Source organism: Polyodon spathula, chromosome 5 (genome assembly GCF_017654505.1).
Source record: "Polyodon spathula isolate WHYD16114869_AA chromosome 5, ASM1765450v1, whole genome shotgun sequence".
In the NCBI taxonomy this organism is placed as follows: Eukaryota; Metazoa; Chordata; class Actinopteri; order Acipenseriformes; family Polyodontidae; genus Polyodon; species Polyodon spathula.
The window spans coordinates 57630191-57645829 of record NC_054538.1 but is presented as its reverse complement, the minus strand read 5'-3'; the positions used below and the strand labels follow the sequence as shown (position 1 = coordinate 57645829).

General features: G+C 37.8%; 1 protein-coding gene across 1 annotated transcript; it reads left to right on the top strand.

Moving 5' to 3' along the window:
* Positions 1–355: 355 nt before the first annotated feature.
* On the top strand, positions 356–11774 carry LOC121315307 (opsin-5-like). The gene is made up of 6 exons (XM_041249347.1): positions 356–485; positions 2629–2834; positions 4375–4474; positions 8460–8564; positions 10440–10669; positions 11337–11774. The coding sequence occupies exons 1-6, from the start codon at positions 356–358 to the stop codon at positions 11772–11774; spliced, it is 1209 nt and encodes a 402-aa protein (XP_041105281.1).
* The last annotated feature ends 3865 nt before the right edge of the window (positions 11775–15639 follow it).

Sequence of the window (15639 nt, the reverse complement as noted above, 5' to 3'; positions counted from 1 at the left end):
AGTCTCTAATGAACGTTGAGATTTTAGAGCATGCCATTTTGCAGGACGAGGCTGTCTTTCTTTTCATTAAGATTTCTTTGACTTCAGTCTCACTGTCTTCATCTGTTTTTATATCCACAAGAAATAGGATTACACACACCCGCGTCATGCCCTGGTCACAAATGGAGCGGCAGAGATTATTTTTAGTCTGGATTAGGAAATAAAAACGGGTCGAGGGCTGCTTGGTTCTTTCTGTTTGACAGGAAGATCCCAGTGTATCATCTCGACAGAAACTACAGCCCTGGAGTTTTCCAAAAGGGACACTTGGGTTATTCAGCAATTCATGTGGTGACAACCAAAACGTTAAGAAGCAAGTATGTCATTCCAAAGACATTTACAACAAGCCAATATTCCATGGAAGAACAATAACCTTAGCCTTCTGAACAAAGACCTTCCTATTTCTGAGCAAGGAGAGACCATCATAGGAGCATACCTGTTAACACTAGGTGGGTAACCTCAAGAAAAGAAAATTGTTTATTGCAGTGGATCATGAAATTACTTAACAACGCGTTTAATAATATCAATAATACTAATATAAATTTTATATTTTACATTGTTAGTTTTTTTGTCTGTTTTTTTTGTAATAATTATATTTGTGCACTTTTTACTGACAGTTGTCATTTTGTGGTTTCAATGCTCTAATCAGTTATATGATGTTATGTGGTTTGCGTAACTGTTATCTAGAGCTAGTGATTTATACTTATGTGCATTCATTACTGTTTTTTATTATTTTTAGTTCGAACTCTGCTATTGTGTGAGGCTGTCTTTTAAAAGCTGAGTAGAAAACTACTTTTTTGGGGGTTGAGTGACAGGGCATATGGAGAATATGTTTGATAACTTTAGAATGAATACAGCAATAATACAAAATAATACAAGTAACCTGACCTTCACTTTCATGTATAAACATAGCAAGTTTGTTCACATTAACCATTCTTCATTTAATTAATGTACTGTAGATGCCTAACTGAAAATGCTGCTATAGACCCACATCAATTCAGTTGGTGGCTGGTGTCCTTTTTTTGCTTGAAATGAAATAATCAATAAGAATGTCCTTGTTAACCAATAATGAGATACCCTATAATTTAAAGTATCTAAAAAAACATTGAAAACTCTAAAAAAGTATTTTCAGATGGTGAATTTGATCAATGATCTATCATGCGTGAATTTGTTAGGAAAAATCTTACACTGCCTAAAAAGACCATACAAATTTCGACTGAGGTTCTTAAATGATGTCTACTTTATATAATAACAACAAAACACATACACTTCTGTAGCACAGAAATTGGGACCGCACCAGAATTTTGATACCTCGTAATCATGCTGTGCATTGTTTCTTTGTCCAGACATACTTGAATTGCTCCTTGATTCAGACGAAGACCATTTATCCTGCTATGACACTACAGTTTGAAGATAAACACTTTGCTTCCTGCTTAAGTTAATGTCCTTATGGTGAGAGTCAGCCTCAGTGGGTTCCAAATACAGTACATGGTCCATTGGAAGTTAATGGATAGGGTTTTGGCAGCATAAATGGGCTTCAGCACAGACAAAGTGAATATGAATATTTATGAGAAAGTCTTTATTTTAAAGTGTTTAGCTGTTAACCATTTACAGCAGTAAGAATGTTCATATTTTGTTCTGTTTTTATTTGTATGCCAGTTGTCTGAAATGGTTGGTGAGAGAGAGTGTGTGTATGAATACATTAGGCATGTGCTGCTTAAGCAGGCTTCTCCCTTGAAAGATACACAATTCTCTCAGCATGGGGCCCTCATTCCATCTACTCACTCAATAGGTGCATTGCTTGGATATTACCTTCACTTTGTGAGGTAGTAACTGCACAGCAGTTATCGTATTATTTCTATAGACAAATCAGAACAGAAAATAACACTTTAATAGAGCTAGTGGTGCAAGGAATATAAATTAAAATACTGACTATTATCATTCTGGTTTTTTGTAACAAATCTGCTGGGACTTTTGATCAATACATTATAGGTTAAAAAAATAACATTTTGTAATCAGAACATAGAATAACTCTTTAACAGACCTAGTGGTGCAAATATAACACTGACTATTACTATTCTGTTTTTTTGTAACACATCTGCTGGGAATTCTGATCAATTCAGCATGCAGTTGCATGATTAGACCCAGGACCCAAGAATGAAGTACTGTGTCTTTTGCAAGGACTTTTCCACTGCACACCTAGGGGGCCTGAGACCTGTCCTTACCTGTGTGTACAGACATTCCGACAGGGTCTACAGGGTCAATGTGATGTTCAAGCTGTCTTTCATTTGGAGCCTGCCTGCTCTGAAGATTTTAAAGTGCCTGTCGAAGGCAATCAGTCTCAAGCAAAGTGTCAACATGGATATTCTGTGCAGGCTAGATCCCTTTCTTAACATCCTGAAGTTTCTAAGGTTGCCCCAGTATGCCAGTTGTGGTGACACCTCCATTGTTTTCCTTTTTTATGTGCATGCCAAACTAAATTATTCTAGACACTCCACATTAAATAAACTTAACTGACTTAATATGAAAAGGGATCTGCTTAAATGATGAATCCGTGAAACACTGAATCATGTCTTCATGTTGTTTTTTCAGGCTGGTTGTCATGGTTTGGGAACAGCATAGTCATTTTAGTACTTTATAAACAAAGAGCTAGTCTACAGCCTACTGACTACCTCACCTTCAACCTGGCCATATCAGATGCCAGCATTTCTGTGTTTGGATACTCCAGAGGGATCCTTGAAATCTTCAATGTCTTTCAGGATGATGGATTCCTTATAACCTCCATCTGGACCTGTCAGGTAAGGACTTGCTACACCTGGATGTATTTTGAGAGGCTGACTGTCACTTTTCTAGTCGACTAGTTGAGTATTGGGTATTACCCCTTCCCAAGTAAGTTCGATTACTTATACCTGTAAGTTTCTTATACCTTTTACCTTGATACAAATACAGATGCTAGGTCTTTGACTGCCACAATGTGGAATAAACAGTCCTGAAACGTCAGACCAGAGACAGGAACCAACACAGAATGCAGGTTTTGCAATGGTGAAGGTGCTGATGCACAGTTTAATAATCCAACAGACAGAAAATAAAAGGTTAAACAAAAAAACAGCACTCGACACTTGAGGCCAAAATAAACAGACAAACAAAATGGATTAACACTACACGACACAGACACTAACAAACAGCTGACGAACAGACAAACACGGTGAGTTTAAATCAATCATTTATTTTACTTTTTTACTTTCTCCTCACCACACCCATTCTCCACTCACCGAACACACGTCCCCAAGTGAGTAAAAACATGTTGCTTTTATGCAGCTGTAATGAGACTTGATTGCTAATCAATCATTCAATTGGAGTCTCGGTACAACTGCACGTGAATTAATAAAGTGCAATTCCCCATGCTCGCATATTATTCCATTTTACCTACACGTGAAGTGCTGTGCAATCCTCGTGCCTAAATACAAATATACATTTTAAACAACTCGTGTTACACAGTCCCATTTATATCCTGTGTACCACTGACTACACACTAACATTAACACAATACACATAACATACAACACAAATAAATAGCCTAGGGGTGGGGCACTTTGCCACAGTCCTATAGAAGGGTAGCGTTGTGGACAAGGAATCTGCAGAATCTGCAAAAACACATGAACAAAATATAGGTTTAAATAAAACAATACCAAATAAACTACAAATCAAAACACCCAAGCTTCAGCTATCACTGTGTTTTTACTCACTTTGTTCAGGCTGGGCATTAGCTGTCATTGAACTCTCCTTCCAGCTACCTCCCCCTAAACAAAGGATTTTGCTCCTTTTATATACCTTGTGGCTGGGGCTTGATTGACCATCAATTGTGAGCACGTGGAGTGCACAAATTAGTTCACTTGCTGGGATTCAAGTGAATACTTAATTAGTAATTGAATCCTGGCACAACAGTATATATATATATATATATATATATATATATATATATATATATATATATATATATATATAGGTCCATGTTTCACTCACTCGAGGTTGGGTGTTTGATGAGTGAAGAACGGGAGAGTGAGAGGGGAGAGAAAATATATTCCATGCACCACTATATCCACATATAACATACAACATATATAACATAAAACACAAAACACACACAGGGGCAGGTGTACCTGCCACATAAGCCTTTTGGAAATATAGAGCAAGAGAATAAGAGCATGAGCAAGAATTTATGAAAACTGGATGACTATCACGTAGCTGTACATTCCAAGGGTGACTGCAGAGGTGAATGGAAATGGTGGGTGATGTTCAAATGTCATGCCATAACAGGCCTTCACGTTGTCTTTACAGGTAGATGGTTTTCTAACCCTGCTGTTCGGCTTGACCAGCATCAACACTCTGACTGTCATCAGTGTCACCAGATACATCAAGGGATGCCACCCCAACAGAGGTAAGCCCCTAGACAACTTAAATTATATTTTGGTTTTATGAATCAATAAGGAGTAAATGCAATATGTATTTGTATATTATATTGGGTAAAAACAAAACAGTGAAATTCCCAAATAAGAAGTAACATACTCCAAAGCATTTTACCATCATGCTAAGTTAACACAATTTTTAAAAAAGAAAAGAAAACATTAATATTTAATAGCTTTCAATACATATATCAGGAGGTTATTTTGAAATTAAATATAACTCTATTGTACATGTGTAATACATCGTAATAATTAAAAATATAAGAAAGCTGTAATCTTACACATTGCTATAGTATGCTACCATACTTTACATGTATATTCAGAACATTTCAAAACTTGCATCTGAATTTTCTAATCTGATGCTTTCATTTCCCAAACTGTTTACAATGGCCCCTTTTCTTCTATAATATTGCGGTCAGGAGCAATTAAGTGATGTAGTAAGCAAAGGATGATATTAACAGGATTGATATTAAGCAAGTTTAACTGTATATGGATATTACTATAGAGGCAATAGTCTTACTAAATAAATACATAGTTCCCTAATTTCCAATAACATTCTCTTCATCTGTATTAGTAAATGGTTTCTGTCAGTCAGTTCTGAAAGGAAACACCCAGATTTGAAATGAACGATTTATTGCACTTGACAACAGCCATGCCCATGATGAAGCGTAATATAATTTGGCCCATGACCTTGTCCATTGGAGCTTGATAGCTGCCTCTATATGCAGGCCCAACTGTGATGTAATCTATATTAATGAATGATAACTAATGTCAGCGGCAGGATAATTGGCACTCTGGGCCACCTTCCTCTTAGATAAGACGCACTGCAAGGTGGAGGCAGAAGAGGAGGAGGACCAAACAAAACAAAACGACCAGGAGTGGTAGACGAGAGGGCTATTTAACCCTTTACCATCCACGATAGAAGCCGAGAGAAGCCAAAAAAACCCAGAGGCGGATCTGAGCAATACCATAGTCCCTTCACCACAGACATAAACAAGCAAGAGAGCTGCTTCCGCATCCAGCACTCAAAGAAAATCGCTTCTCTTTAAAATGACTGATTGTTTATTGCATTTTACAATGACCAAGCCCATGATGAAACATAACATAATTTGTCCCAATCCCTTGTCCATTGGAGCTCCATAACCACCCCTATATGCTGGCCGAGGAGAGGACGAAGCCTCCTAACTTACATTGTAATACAAAATAAATTGATCAGCACCTGATTATTAATTAACAAATGATATTTTGTAAAATAAAGAAAAAGAGGAATCCTCATAATCAATTGATAGATTTCATTCTGGGTCTGATCACTGGAGCTCGATAGTCACCCTTTACGCTGGTCAAACTACATAAAAAGAAAATAAAACACAAATAAAAATAAGAAGATATCTTGCCAGTGGGCAGAACAAGTGGACCGAGACCGAGATCAAACCTTTGAACGAGGAAGTGAAGAAATAAGATATGCATGTACTGCCTTGCTAAATAATGCAAAAGATGATATTGAAATGCCAAGAGAAGTTATTGTTTGAATTATTCGTTGATCTGGAAGAATTGAGTGTGAATGAGTGGATACATGCAATGAGGTTGACATTTAGAGAAGCAGGCATCTGGAACAGGAATGAGCGTCACTGCTATAGCTGCATGTATGATGAAACACGTTGTTTATTTGCTTGATGGTAGTGTTTGACGTTAACGTTGCTGTTCCGAATACTATTATGTCTTCTGAGGTGGGAGGGTGTCGGTGACTCATCGAAACCGGGTGGGTTGTAGTGTTGAGAACGGCAGCAGCCTCCAGCAGTAATAATCCCTCCATGCACGGACAGCAGAGTGCAGGACGGCACAGTGCAGACAGTGCGGCACAGCGTGGCACAGCGTGGCACAGCGCTGCACGGCACTACTTGCGAAGTATGGCACAGCATACCAGCACTGCACAGCACAACACAGCCCCTCTTAACAGGCACCCACCTCCATTTATCCGAATTGCCAATAACTTTGTCTGCTACACACTATCCCAAAACCTTTACGCATGTTTGTGTGGTTCCACTTCAACGGAGCTCCAAAGTCTGACCATCCTATTATTATTATCAGTAGCGTAGGATGGAAGGTAAACAAGACTGGTGTGATAAGTTTCATACATACTGCATACATATTGTGTTCACAAACCCGATCTCAGATACATGTAATTTCCAGTCGTATTGGAGATGCGTATTGTTTCCTCCCTGTGCTGCGATGTGATTTGATGTAGAGTAAAATGTGGGAGCCAATGGAAAGTCGAGAAATTAGTTAGCTTCATTCCTACGCCCCCAGCCGCCACCCCCCCTCCCCCCAGGGGGTGGGGGTCCTGCTGAACAGTTTCCAAATGTTGGCAAGTATGCATACTGAGCTGAAAAGAGTACTATGAATATGGCAACTGAAAGTGCAATGCAGTGTTTGTAAAGACTGCTTGTAGAGTATGGATGTGGCGTTGTGATATTGTTATGCATGGCTTGCTCTCGCATTCAGCTGCCCATAACAAATCGATGAATTCCAGACGGCACATTAGATATGAGTCACAGAGTTGACTGTATGAACTAAACTGAACAAATTCCGAAAAAGTTACTTTTTCGCACAAGTGAGGTGTCCATAACTCAATATTAGAAATTTTGAGGAAGAAACAATATGATTACATTTACGTTCCTACCTTCGTGAATTTTGAGCATATATATATCGGAAACACAGTGACTAGACTGATAATCGCTGGCCTGTCGGAACTGTAGAATGAAAGAATGCAGCAGAATGAAATTGCAGGGATTGAAAATGAATGTCGTGCCTGGGTCTACGATCCGAGAGTCGAGTCCATAATGTGAAGGTAAGAGACAACACCGACATGACCTGCAGGGATACAAAACCAGACAAAGAAACGACAAAGAGGCGCAGACGAGGGGGCTATTTAAGGAACAGTTTGATTATGTATGTGATTAGTGGGTGGATTCTTTGTTCAGAAGCGCAGCATAGTTTCCAATAAAAGGACTGTTTCATTGTTTATTAAATGTCATGTCAACGCTCATAAAACAGGCATGGGAGTGGGTCTTTTCATCCAATTACTCATACTCACTGCTGTATATTGACGGAAATAAAACCAACATTTATAAATGAAAGAATCCATTGTCATTATTGTATACAAACAAGACTGGATGAAATAGCCCTATAAAAAGATCTGCAGTGAAAATGACACAACACTGGCAATTTAATAGTTCAAATGGCATGAAACACAACAGAAAGCAACCATAGTGGTTTCATATTTTTTTCAAAGCCACTTTCTCAACAATCAGTTTATGCACCATATCAGTACTAGTGAGCTACCATTTTGGTGCAACATTTGTAACAAATCAATTTTGTTGCCATTGCTGATACTTACGAAGAATGCACTAGCTGAAATATTTGTCTGCTTGACTTAATTTCTTATAGTTTAACCTTAGGTTGCTGGTGCTCTGTTATTCACTGCTAATTGTTCTGTTGATGTTCTTCAGAGGAATTCTACTGTAATTTACAAACTTTTCTGAAAGGTAACATTAGCTTTTTCACCGATTACATTCTCCAATGGTGATGACACTGTACAGTATACCATATTAATTAAAACTTTATAAAACCTTGTAATTGTGCAGCATGTTTTTTTCCACAATGTGATGTGATTTGCGTCTTATCTGTAATATGTTTTAATGTTTCAATGAAAAACCACTGTCAGCTCAAAAATAATGTTACTCTGAAAAATGAGTATTATATGATGTATTACAGTATTTTGTGCACTCCTCAAAAATGTAAAAATATATATGAAGGGCCTTGATCATCTCCTTAAACTCTAATAACTAAGGCAATAATATGTTGTTATTAACATCCAGACTTCAAGCAATCAAGAAAACACATATTACTGTATATTGAATCTTTGACAGGTATTTAAATGCATGTTCTTTATCATTACAGCTCATTGTATCAGTAATAGCAGCATTGCTGTTTTGCTGGGATTCATCTGGTTAGCATCTACCTTCTGGTCAGGGGCACCTCTTGTGGGCTGGGGAAGCTACACAGGTGAAATTAAATCACGTGAATGTGAAATGACTCTGACACACCTGAAACACTCCAGCTCCTACAGGGCTGTAATTAATGCTGTCCTCATGCTGAAGGCACTTTTGCTCCAGAAATAGAGGCATGTTAGATATTTAAGCAGTCAATTCATTGAGCTTTATACTTTAGTAGACTACTGCACAATAAAAGTCAGTAGACTTAGCAGTCAAAGACTTAGAAGTACTACAAAGTGTGTATTACTAAATCGACTTTATTATTTGATGCTGTTTAACATTCAGAACCATGTACATTATTAAGGTAAAAGGTTGTGCATATTATTGTTATAATAAAAAAGACTCTACACATTACTTATTTAAAAAAAATGAAAATTATACTCAGGAACTATTATTAAATAATTACATTTCTCATATATTTTTTAAAATATCAGTCATTAAAGAGTACACCATTGGCTAGTCATAAATATTGAAGTAGCTGAAGCAGTTCTTATGTAGAATGTAGTACATTAATTATACTGGGTACTTCCTTGCACTACTTCATTTTATTACTTACAGGATGTACTTCGATGGTTGGTATTGCAAACCTAATCATTTGTAATTTAGTTGTGAAGTTTTAAGGTCTCCACACACCAGTAATAACTTTTCAAAATACTTATTTCAGTAAAGATAAACAAATCATACACACCATCAATATCCAGTTCCCTGGAAATGGACTGCCAGATGTTATTATTATTATTATTATTATTATTATTAGTATTATTATTATTTTATTATTTAGTAGACGCCTTTATCCAAGTTGACTTAGAGACTAGGGTGTATGAACTATGCATCAGCTGCAGAGTCACCTACAACAATGTCTCACCCGAAAGACAGAGCACAGTGAAGTTAAGTGACTTGCTCATTGTCAAACAGATGTTCTCCTTCATTGCCGTGTCCTTATAATTTTCTGTCCTTTGTTGTACGGCTCCGAGTATTTTAATACTGCAAGAATTATCTTTTCTTCCGCCATTGTTGTTTACTGAAGACGCACAAGGGAAGCTGTTCCTCATTAGCTTCAGTGTCGCCCGTCGCATCGCAGGCAGTGTGAATGGCTCGTATCAAAAATACATTTTATTTTTTTTGTTGTGGTGCAGTGTGCTGCACGACACATTCACTTGCCTTTAGTTGTGAAGTGCAGTATATACCTTCACATATTGTTCAACTTCATGTTTACTTAATTGTACCGTGTGAACTTTGTTATTTATCAAGAGATGGATTGCTTGAAAATCTTTGCAAGCAGCAAGTAAATACATTGTAGGAGGCTGTGTGGTCCAATGGTTAAAGAAACAGGCTTGTAACCAGGAGGTACATGATTCAATATCCCAGCTCACCCACTGACCCATTGTGTGACCTTGAGCAAGTCACTTAACCTCCCTGTGATCCATCTTTCGGGTGAGACGTTCTTGTAAGCAACTCTGCAGCTGATGCATAGTTCACATATCCTAGTCTTGAATCTTGTAAAGTGCTTTGTAATGAAGGTCTACTATGAAAGGCGCTATATAAAGATGATATTATATTATTGTCTCCTATGAGTATGCAATTTACCCATAACCAAGAAGCAAGCTGAAGATTCAAGCTTAAATTAAGTAAATTTGTGATGCTGTGTGCAATTCATCCATATCTATAAAAACACACTTGTAACATTATTTATGTTGAGTCAAGGTTTTATTGGTTAAATTAGATTTTTTGATAGTAATTACGATTTAAAATGCAAGGAAAAACTAACTAAAGTTTAGCACAGACTAACTGAAGTTTGGCATCGATTTAATATAGCTATCAAATGTACCAAATAAGCTCTACTATCTATGATCTACTATCCCTGTTCTTTTAAATGCCTTTCTAGATCATGGGTATGGAACCTGTGAGATTGACTGGGCCAAAGCCACCTTCTCAACAATCTACAAGTCCTACATTGTGGCAATCTTCATCTGTTGCTTCTTCCTGCCAGTCTTCATGATGTTATTCTCCTACGTGTCCATTATCAACACTGTCAAGACCAGCCATGCCTTAGCAGCAGCAGGAACGGGAGACCTCACTGACAGGCAGAGGAGAATGGAAAAGGATGTCACCCGGGTAGGTGCCCTCGGCTTCAACAGGAACTTGCTTTTGTTATCAAGAACAAGTTCCTCCAGGCCTCCAGGTGGATATTGGCCCAAGAGGTAGCTAGATATGACTTTCAGTTATCTATTACTGGTCACTGGCAACCTGTATCTGTCTCATCTACCAAAAGTAAATATATACTGTAGAATATTATGCAAGATTCATAACCTCTCAAATACTTTTTGTATATCTTTTATCATCGCACACAACAGTCAGGTTACAATAAACACAGCTATGTTGTCAAAGACGTTATTGAAATAGTATTTAATTCTCCTGTTCGGAACTGAGTGGATGACCTGCCTGACTAAGAACTTTGAATAAACCTGTTTGGAGAGTTTAAGTCCACATAAGGCTAAGCTCAAGTATGTACACACGGCCCAGTTGTGAATAATGTACTTTGTGTCAGTCAAAGGTCTGGTTCTTAAAGTATGAATTAACAATGCGTCATATATATTAATGGTAAAACATATTTATTGTCCTTAAAAGTTCATGGAATACTTTACACGCACACACACGCACACACACACACATAACGTATTTGTTATATCACAGGGTCTCAATGCTTTATGCCTTTATCATATGGGGGTCTTCATACCAGTATTGGTTCTTGACCACTATCTTTTAAATACTCCCTCTCCAGGTGTCCATTGTCATCTGCACTGCCTTTATCATAGCCTGGTCGCCCTATGCCGTGATTTCCCTATGGTCTGCCTGGGGTTTTCATGTCCCAAACACAGCTAGCATCTTCACCAGACTCTTCGCCAAGTCAGCCAGCTTTTACAACCCCATCATCTACTTCGGTATGAGCTCCAAGTTCCGTAAGGACATCAGCATCCTGCTGCCCTGCACCAAGAAGAGCAATGACACTGTCAAGCTCAAGCGTTTCAAGAACCTCAAGCAGAAGGCTGAGCTCCCCCCCGCACATCATAGAGAACAGCAGTACATTCAGGAGAAGCCGGTCCAAATGCCAGACTCAGGTGTGGGAAGCCCATCCAACACTCCAGAGAACAAGGAAGTCTTCTTCATCCCAATGCCTTCAGCACCTGAGGCTCCTGAATTTGAATGTGACAGACTCTGAAAAGGGGACTTTTTATTTTTTTATAAATGGGTAAATTATCTATGATTATGTGCAGTTGCATGGTGATGTCTTTTGCATTTTTTTTTTTAATTTGTCATCCCTTTTGTCCTTATCCATATCAATAAACAATTTCTATATTAAAATAGTGGCTTATGTGTTGTTACTGTGAGAGATCAGAGATTGATTGATGATGTTGAAACTGCCTTTAATGGCTTCCTGCCAATGTAGCCCCTTGGCTTTCAGTGTCAGAGCAAGGTGACAGTTACTGTGCAATGTGAGAATTGTGAAACATCACAGTACATTAAATCAACTGGCCACTTCAAAGCTGCTGTGGAAAAAAAAAAAGTGTCTAACCAATTTGATATATGCCATGTCAAGAGGTTCTTTGTGTCACTGTGAATATGTCTTGCTGATGCAGACCTTTGAAATGGTTGCTGGTATAAAACTTGTAGGCCACAGCTATATACATGGTCCTGTATAACCTGTGAAAGTAGTCCTAGAATCTTGTTGCCCATTAGTTAGTTAGATAATTTGTCAGGTTTCATTATTTTGCTATGAATGTCTTTTCCACAGCATAGAAAAGAGGCCTACTGACTTTATAATTACCCTGTACACTGCTTTTCAATGCCACGCTGGGTCACACACTGCTTTTGAGATAAAGAACCCCATGAGAATACAGTCAAGTGATGGATCTTGATTGCAGATGCTTTTTTGTGTTATAATAGGTATAGGAAAACCAGACCTGAGATAACATGCTAAAGACAGGGGGCTATACGCATATTTCTTTTCAGTTAATTTTTTTTTTTTTTTACCTTTGTAAACCAAGTTCCATTGCATAGCTTCAATGTTGCAATGTTGTATTTCTTGTTTTTGAATGCTTATTTTTATATAAATGGTCTATAAAATATCAGAAAATATAGACGGGGAAGTTCAACGCCACTTCACCAATGTTGGCTTGATCACCTCTCACCCTTTGAACAAGATTCATTCCATCAATTACAGTGACAGAATTATCTGGCATTTCTTCAGCTGGTGCTACATTCTTCTGCAAACATGTGGCTAAATCAGCTTTGTTGGTCTTTCGAAGGAGCCCTTCTGGGGTTGCCAATGTCCATGGCAAAGGTACATCTGCCATCTGAAGGTTCTGTCTCTGTGCCATCACAATGATGCGACCAAAGAGTGCCCTGTCTGCTTCCACAATTATTGCCCTCCCATTGCTCTCACCTCCTTCTTCTTGCACATATTGCTGAAGGTTTTCAGTTTGTTCATTTAAATGGGGTCATGGAATTTCTTCATTGGTGGGTTGCTCTCAAGTCTCTCAGTTCTGAAATCAGAATAACTTTGCTTTCCTGAGAAGCTGCTTTTGCTATAATAATAATGAGATCCTGTTTCAGAGCAACACTGTGAATACTGCTGCCACTGCATCTTCATCTTTTTCAATTCTTGATTTGCGTAGCTCTGCATGATGATCATTTGATTTGTTGTGCACCATATCTCTCATCTGACCCAGGAAGATACTTCTGTATTCAGCTGTGATGTAATATATCTTCTCTTCACAGCACCTGGTTTAATCCAGCTTTTTTTTTTAAACTGTGTAACTATGTGGCATATGTTCACAGCACAGAAGGGCTTAATACAGCACCCAGAATATTTACAAAATGTCTTAAATTGACCCTGATACATTACTCAATATACAAGTGCACTAAAACAATTGTATTAAAGAAGTTAAGATATTTAGATGAACTTTTAGCTTAATATTTAATAAAAACAACTGTTTCCGAAATTGGAGGTACTGTAAAATAGAAAGGCTGCCAATGGAAAACCAGTGAAAATAAATTAATGCTGTTTGTTGTACTTGTAAATGCAAGTGCTTTACTATCTTAGCTGTTAATGTCAATGCCCTAACTTAACCAATAAAGATTTTATGGGAGATTGATATAAAGACCCTGCTTCACAATTGTAGAAATCCAGCTGCTGGCGAATTGGTGGGTATAGTTGAAAATGTGGTGATAAAACAGATTTGGGAAAGAGTTATGCACCGCTGCAACCTATTTTCTATCTCTAGGGTTCCAGACCTTGCCAAAAATCATAGTGAGCCTTCATCCCACCGAATGGTACCGATGGCCAAATTTTGGGGTCCTGGCTCATGGACTAGGGTATTAAAAATAAAAGAAAATTCTATCTTCCTATTAAATTAAAGGAAGCAGCCTCACAAATAGAATGCAGAGATGCCTGTAGAGACCTTAAAAAGCAGACCAGGAGAGTGAAAAAGGAACTAGAGAGACAAGTAACAGTAGATAGTAAACTTAATCCAAAATGGTTTTTTCAATATTTTAATGTTAAAAGGAAACTGAAAGAGGAAGTGAGTAGTTTACGTGACAGCAGTGGTAATTTAGTGACTAAAGACTACCAAATTGCAGATGTACTTAATCAATACTTTGTACACTTATTTACAAAGGAGGATTTATGCAATGTACCAAGGTTAACAGACTGTACACACACATCATTACCAGAGTTTGTTATAGAAGAGAATGAAGTACTAAGGGAGCTAGCAGCACTTAAAATAAACAAATCCTCAGGACCCGAGGGAATCTGTCCTTAGGGAAACTAGAGAACAGATTTTTAAACCAATATGTATGTATTCAATAAATCTATAAATAATGGAGTCATCCCACTGGACCGGAAAATTGGCAGTGTTTTTCCCATATTTTAAAAGGGAGGCAAATTTGACCCTGGGAACTACAGACCTATAACATCAATCATATGTTAAATGATGGAAACTACAATTAGGACCAAAATGGAGGAATATTTATGTTGTAACAACATCATAGGAGACAGCCAACATGGCTTAAGAAGGGTAGATCTTGATTAACTAATTTACTAGATTTCATTCAGCAGGTGACTACTAGAGTGGACAAAGATACTGTGTATGACATAATCTACTTAGATTTTCAAAAGCATTTGTCAAAGTACCACACGAAAGGCTATAGATTAAATCAGTAGGAACAAATGGCAAATTAGCAGCATGGATTTATAACTGGTTACAAGATAGAAAGCAGAGAGTTGTAATTAGAGGCCAGGCATCACATTGGAGTAACATAACAAGTGGAGTACAACAGGGATCAGTATTGGGACCATTGCTTTTCTTAATTTATATAAATGACTTGGACCAAGACATAATCAGTAAACTATGCAAATTTGCAAACAACACAAAACTGGGAGGGGTGACCCACTCCCAATCAGCAACTTTAATAATACAAAGAGATTTAGACAAGATTCAAGCTTGGGCTGACATGTGGCAGATGAAATTTAATGTGAATAAATGTAAAGTGTTGCATATAGGGAACAAAAACACTACAGGCAAGTATGACAAGAACGGTAACGAAACAGAAGAGTTTATGTACTATATGAAAAGGACTTGGGGGGTAGTAGTGGATGAATCTCTTAAGCCAGTGTGGAGAAGCTATAAAAAAGGCAAATAGAATGTTAGGTTATATAGCCAAGACAGTTCAATTCAAACCAAGAGAAGTTATATTAAAATTATACAATGTACTGTTATGACCACACCTAATATTCTATCCAGTTCTGGTCCCCTTATCATAAGAAAGACATTAAGGCATTGGAGACAGTACAGAGGGAGAGCAAAACGATTAACTCCAGGATTGAAGGGTATATCAGATGAAGATAGAGCTGAATCCGTATAGCCTAGAAAGTGGGATGGCCAGAGGTGATACACAATACTTTCTTCAGAATATGCCGTGTTGTTTCTGAAACAGCCATGCCTCCAAACCTACCCAGATATAAAACCTGTTAAAATAAAGTGTCATTGAGACCTTCTGGTTTAAAAGAAGCTTTTTAAGGTTTG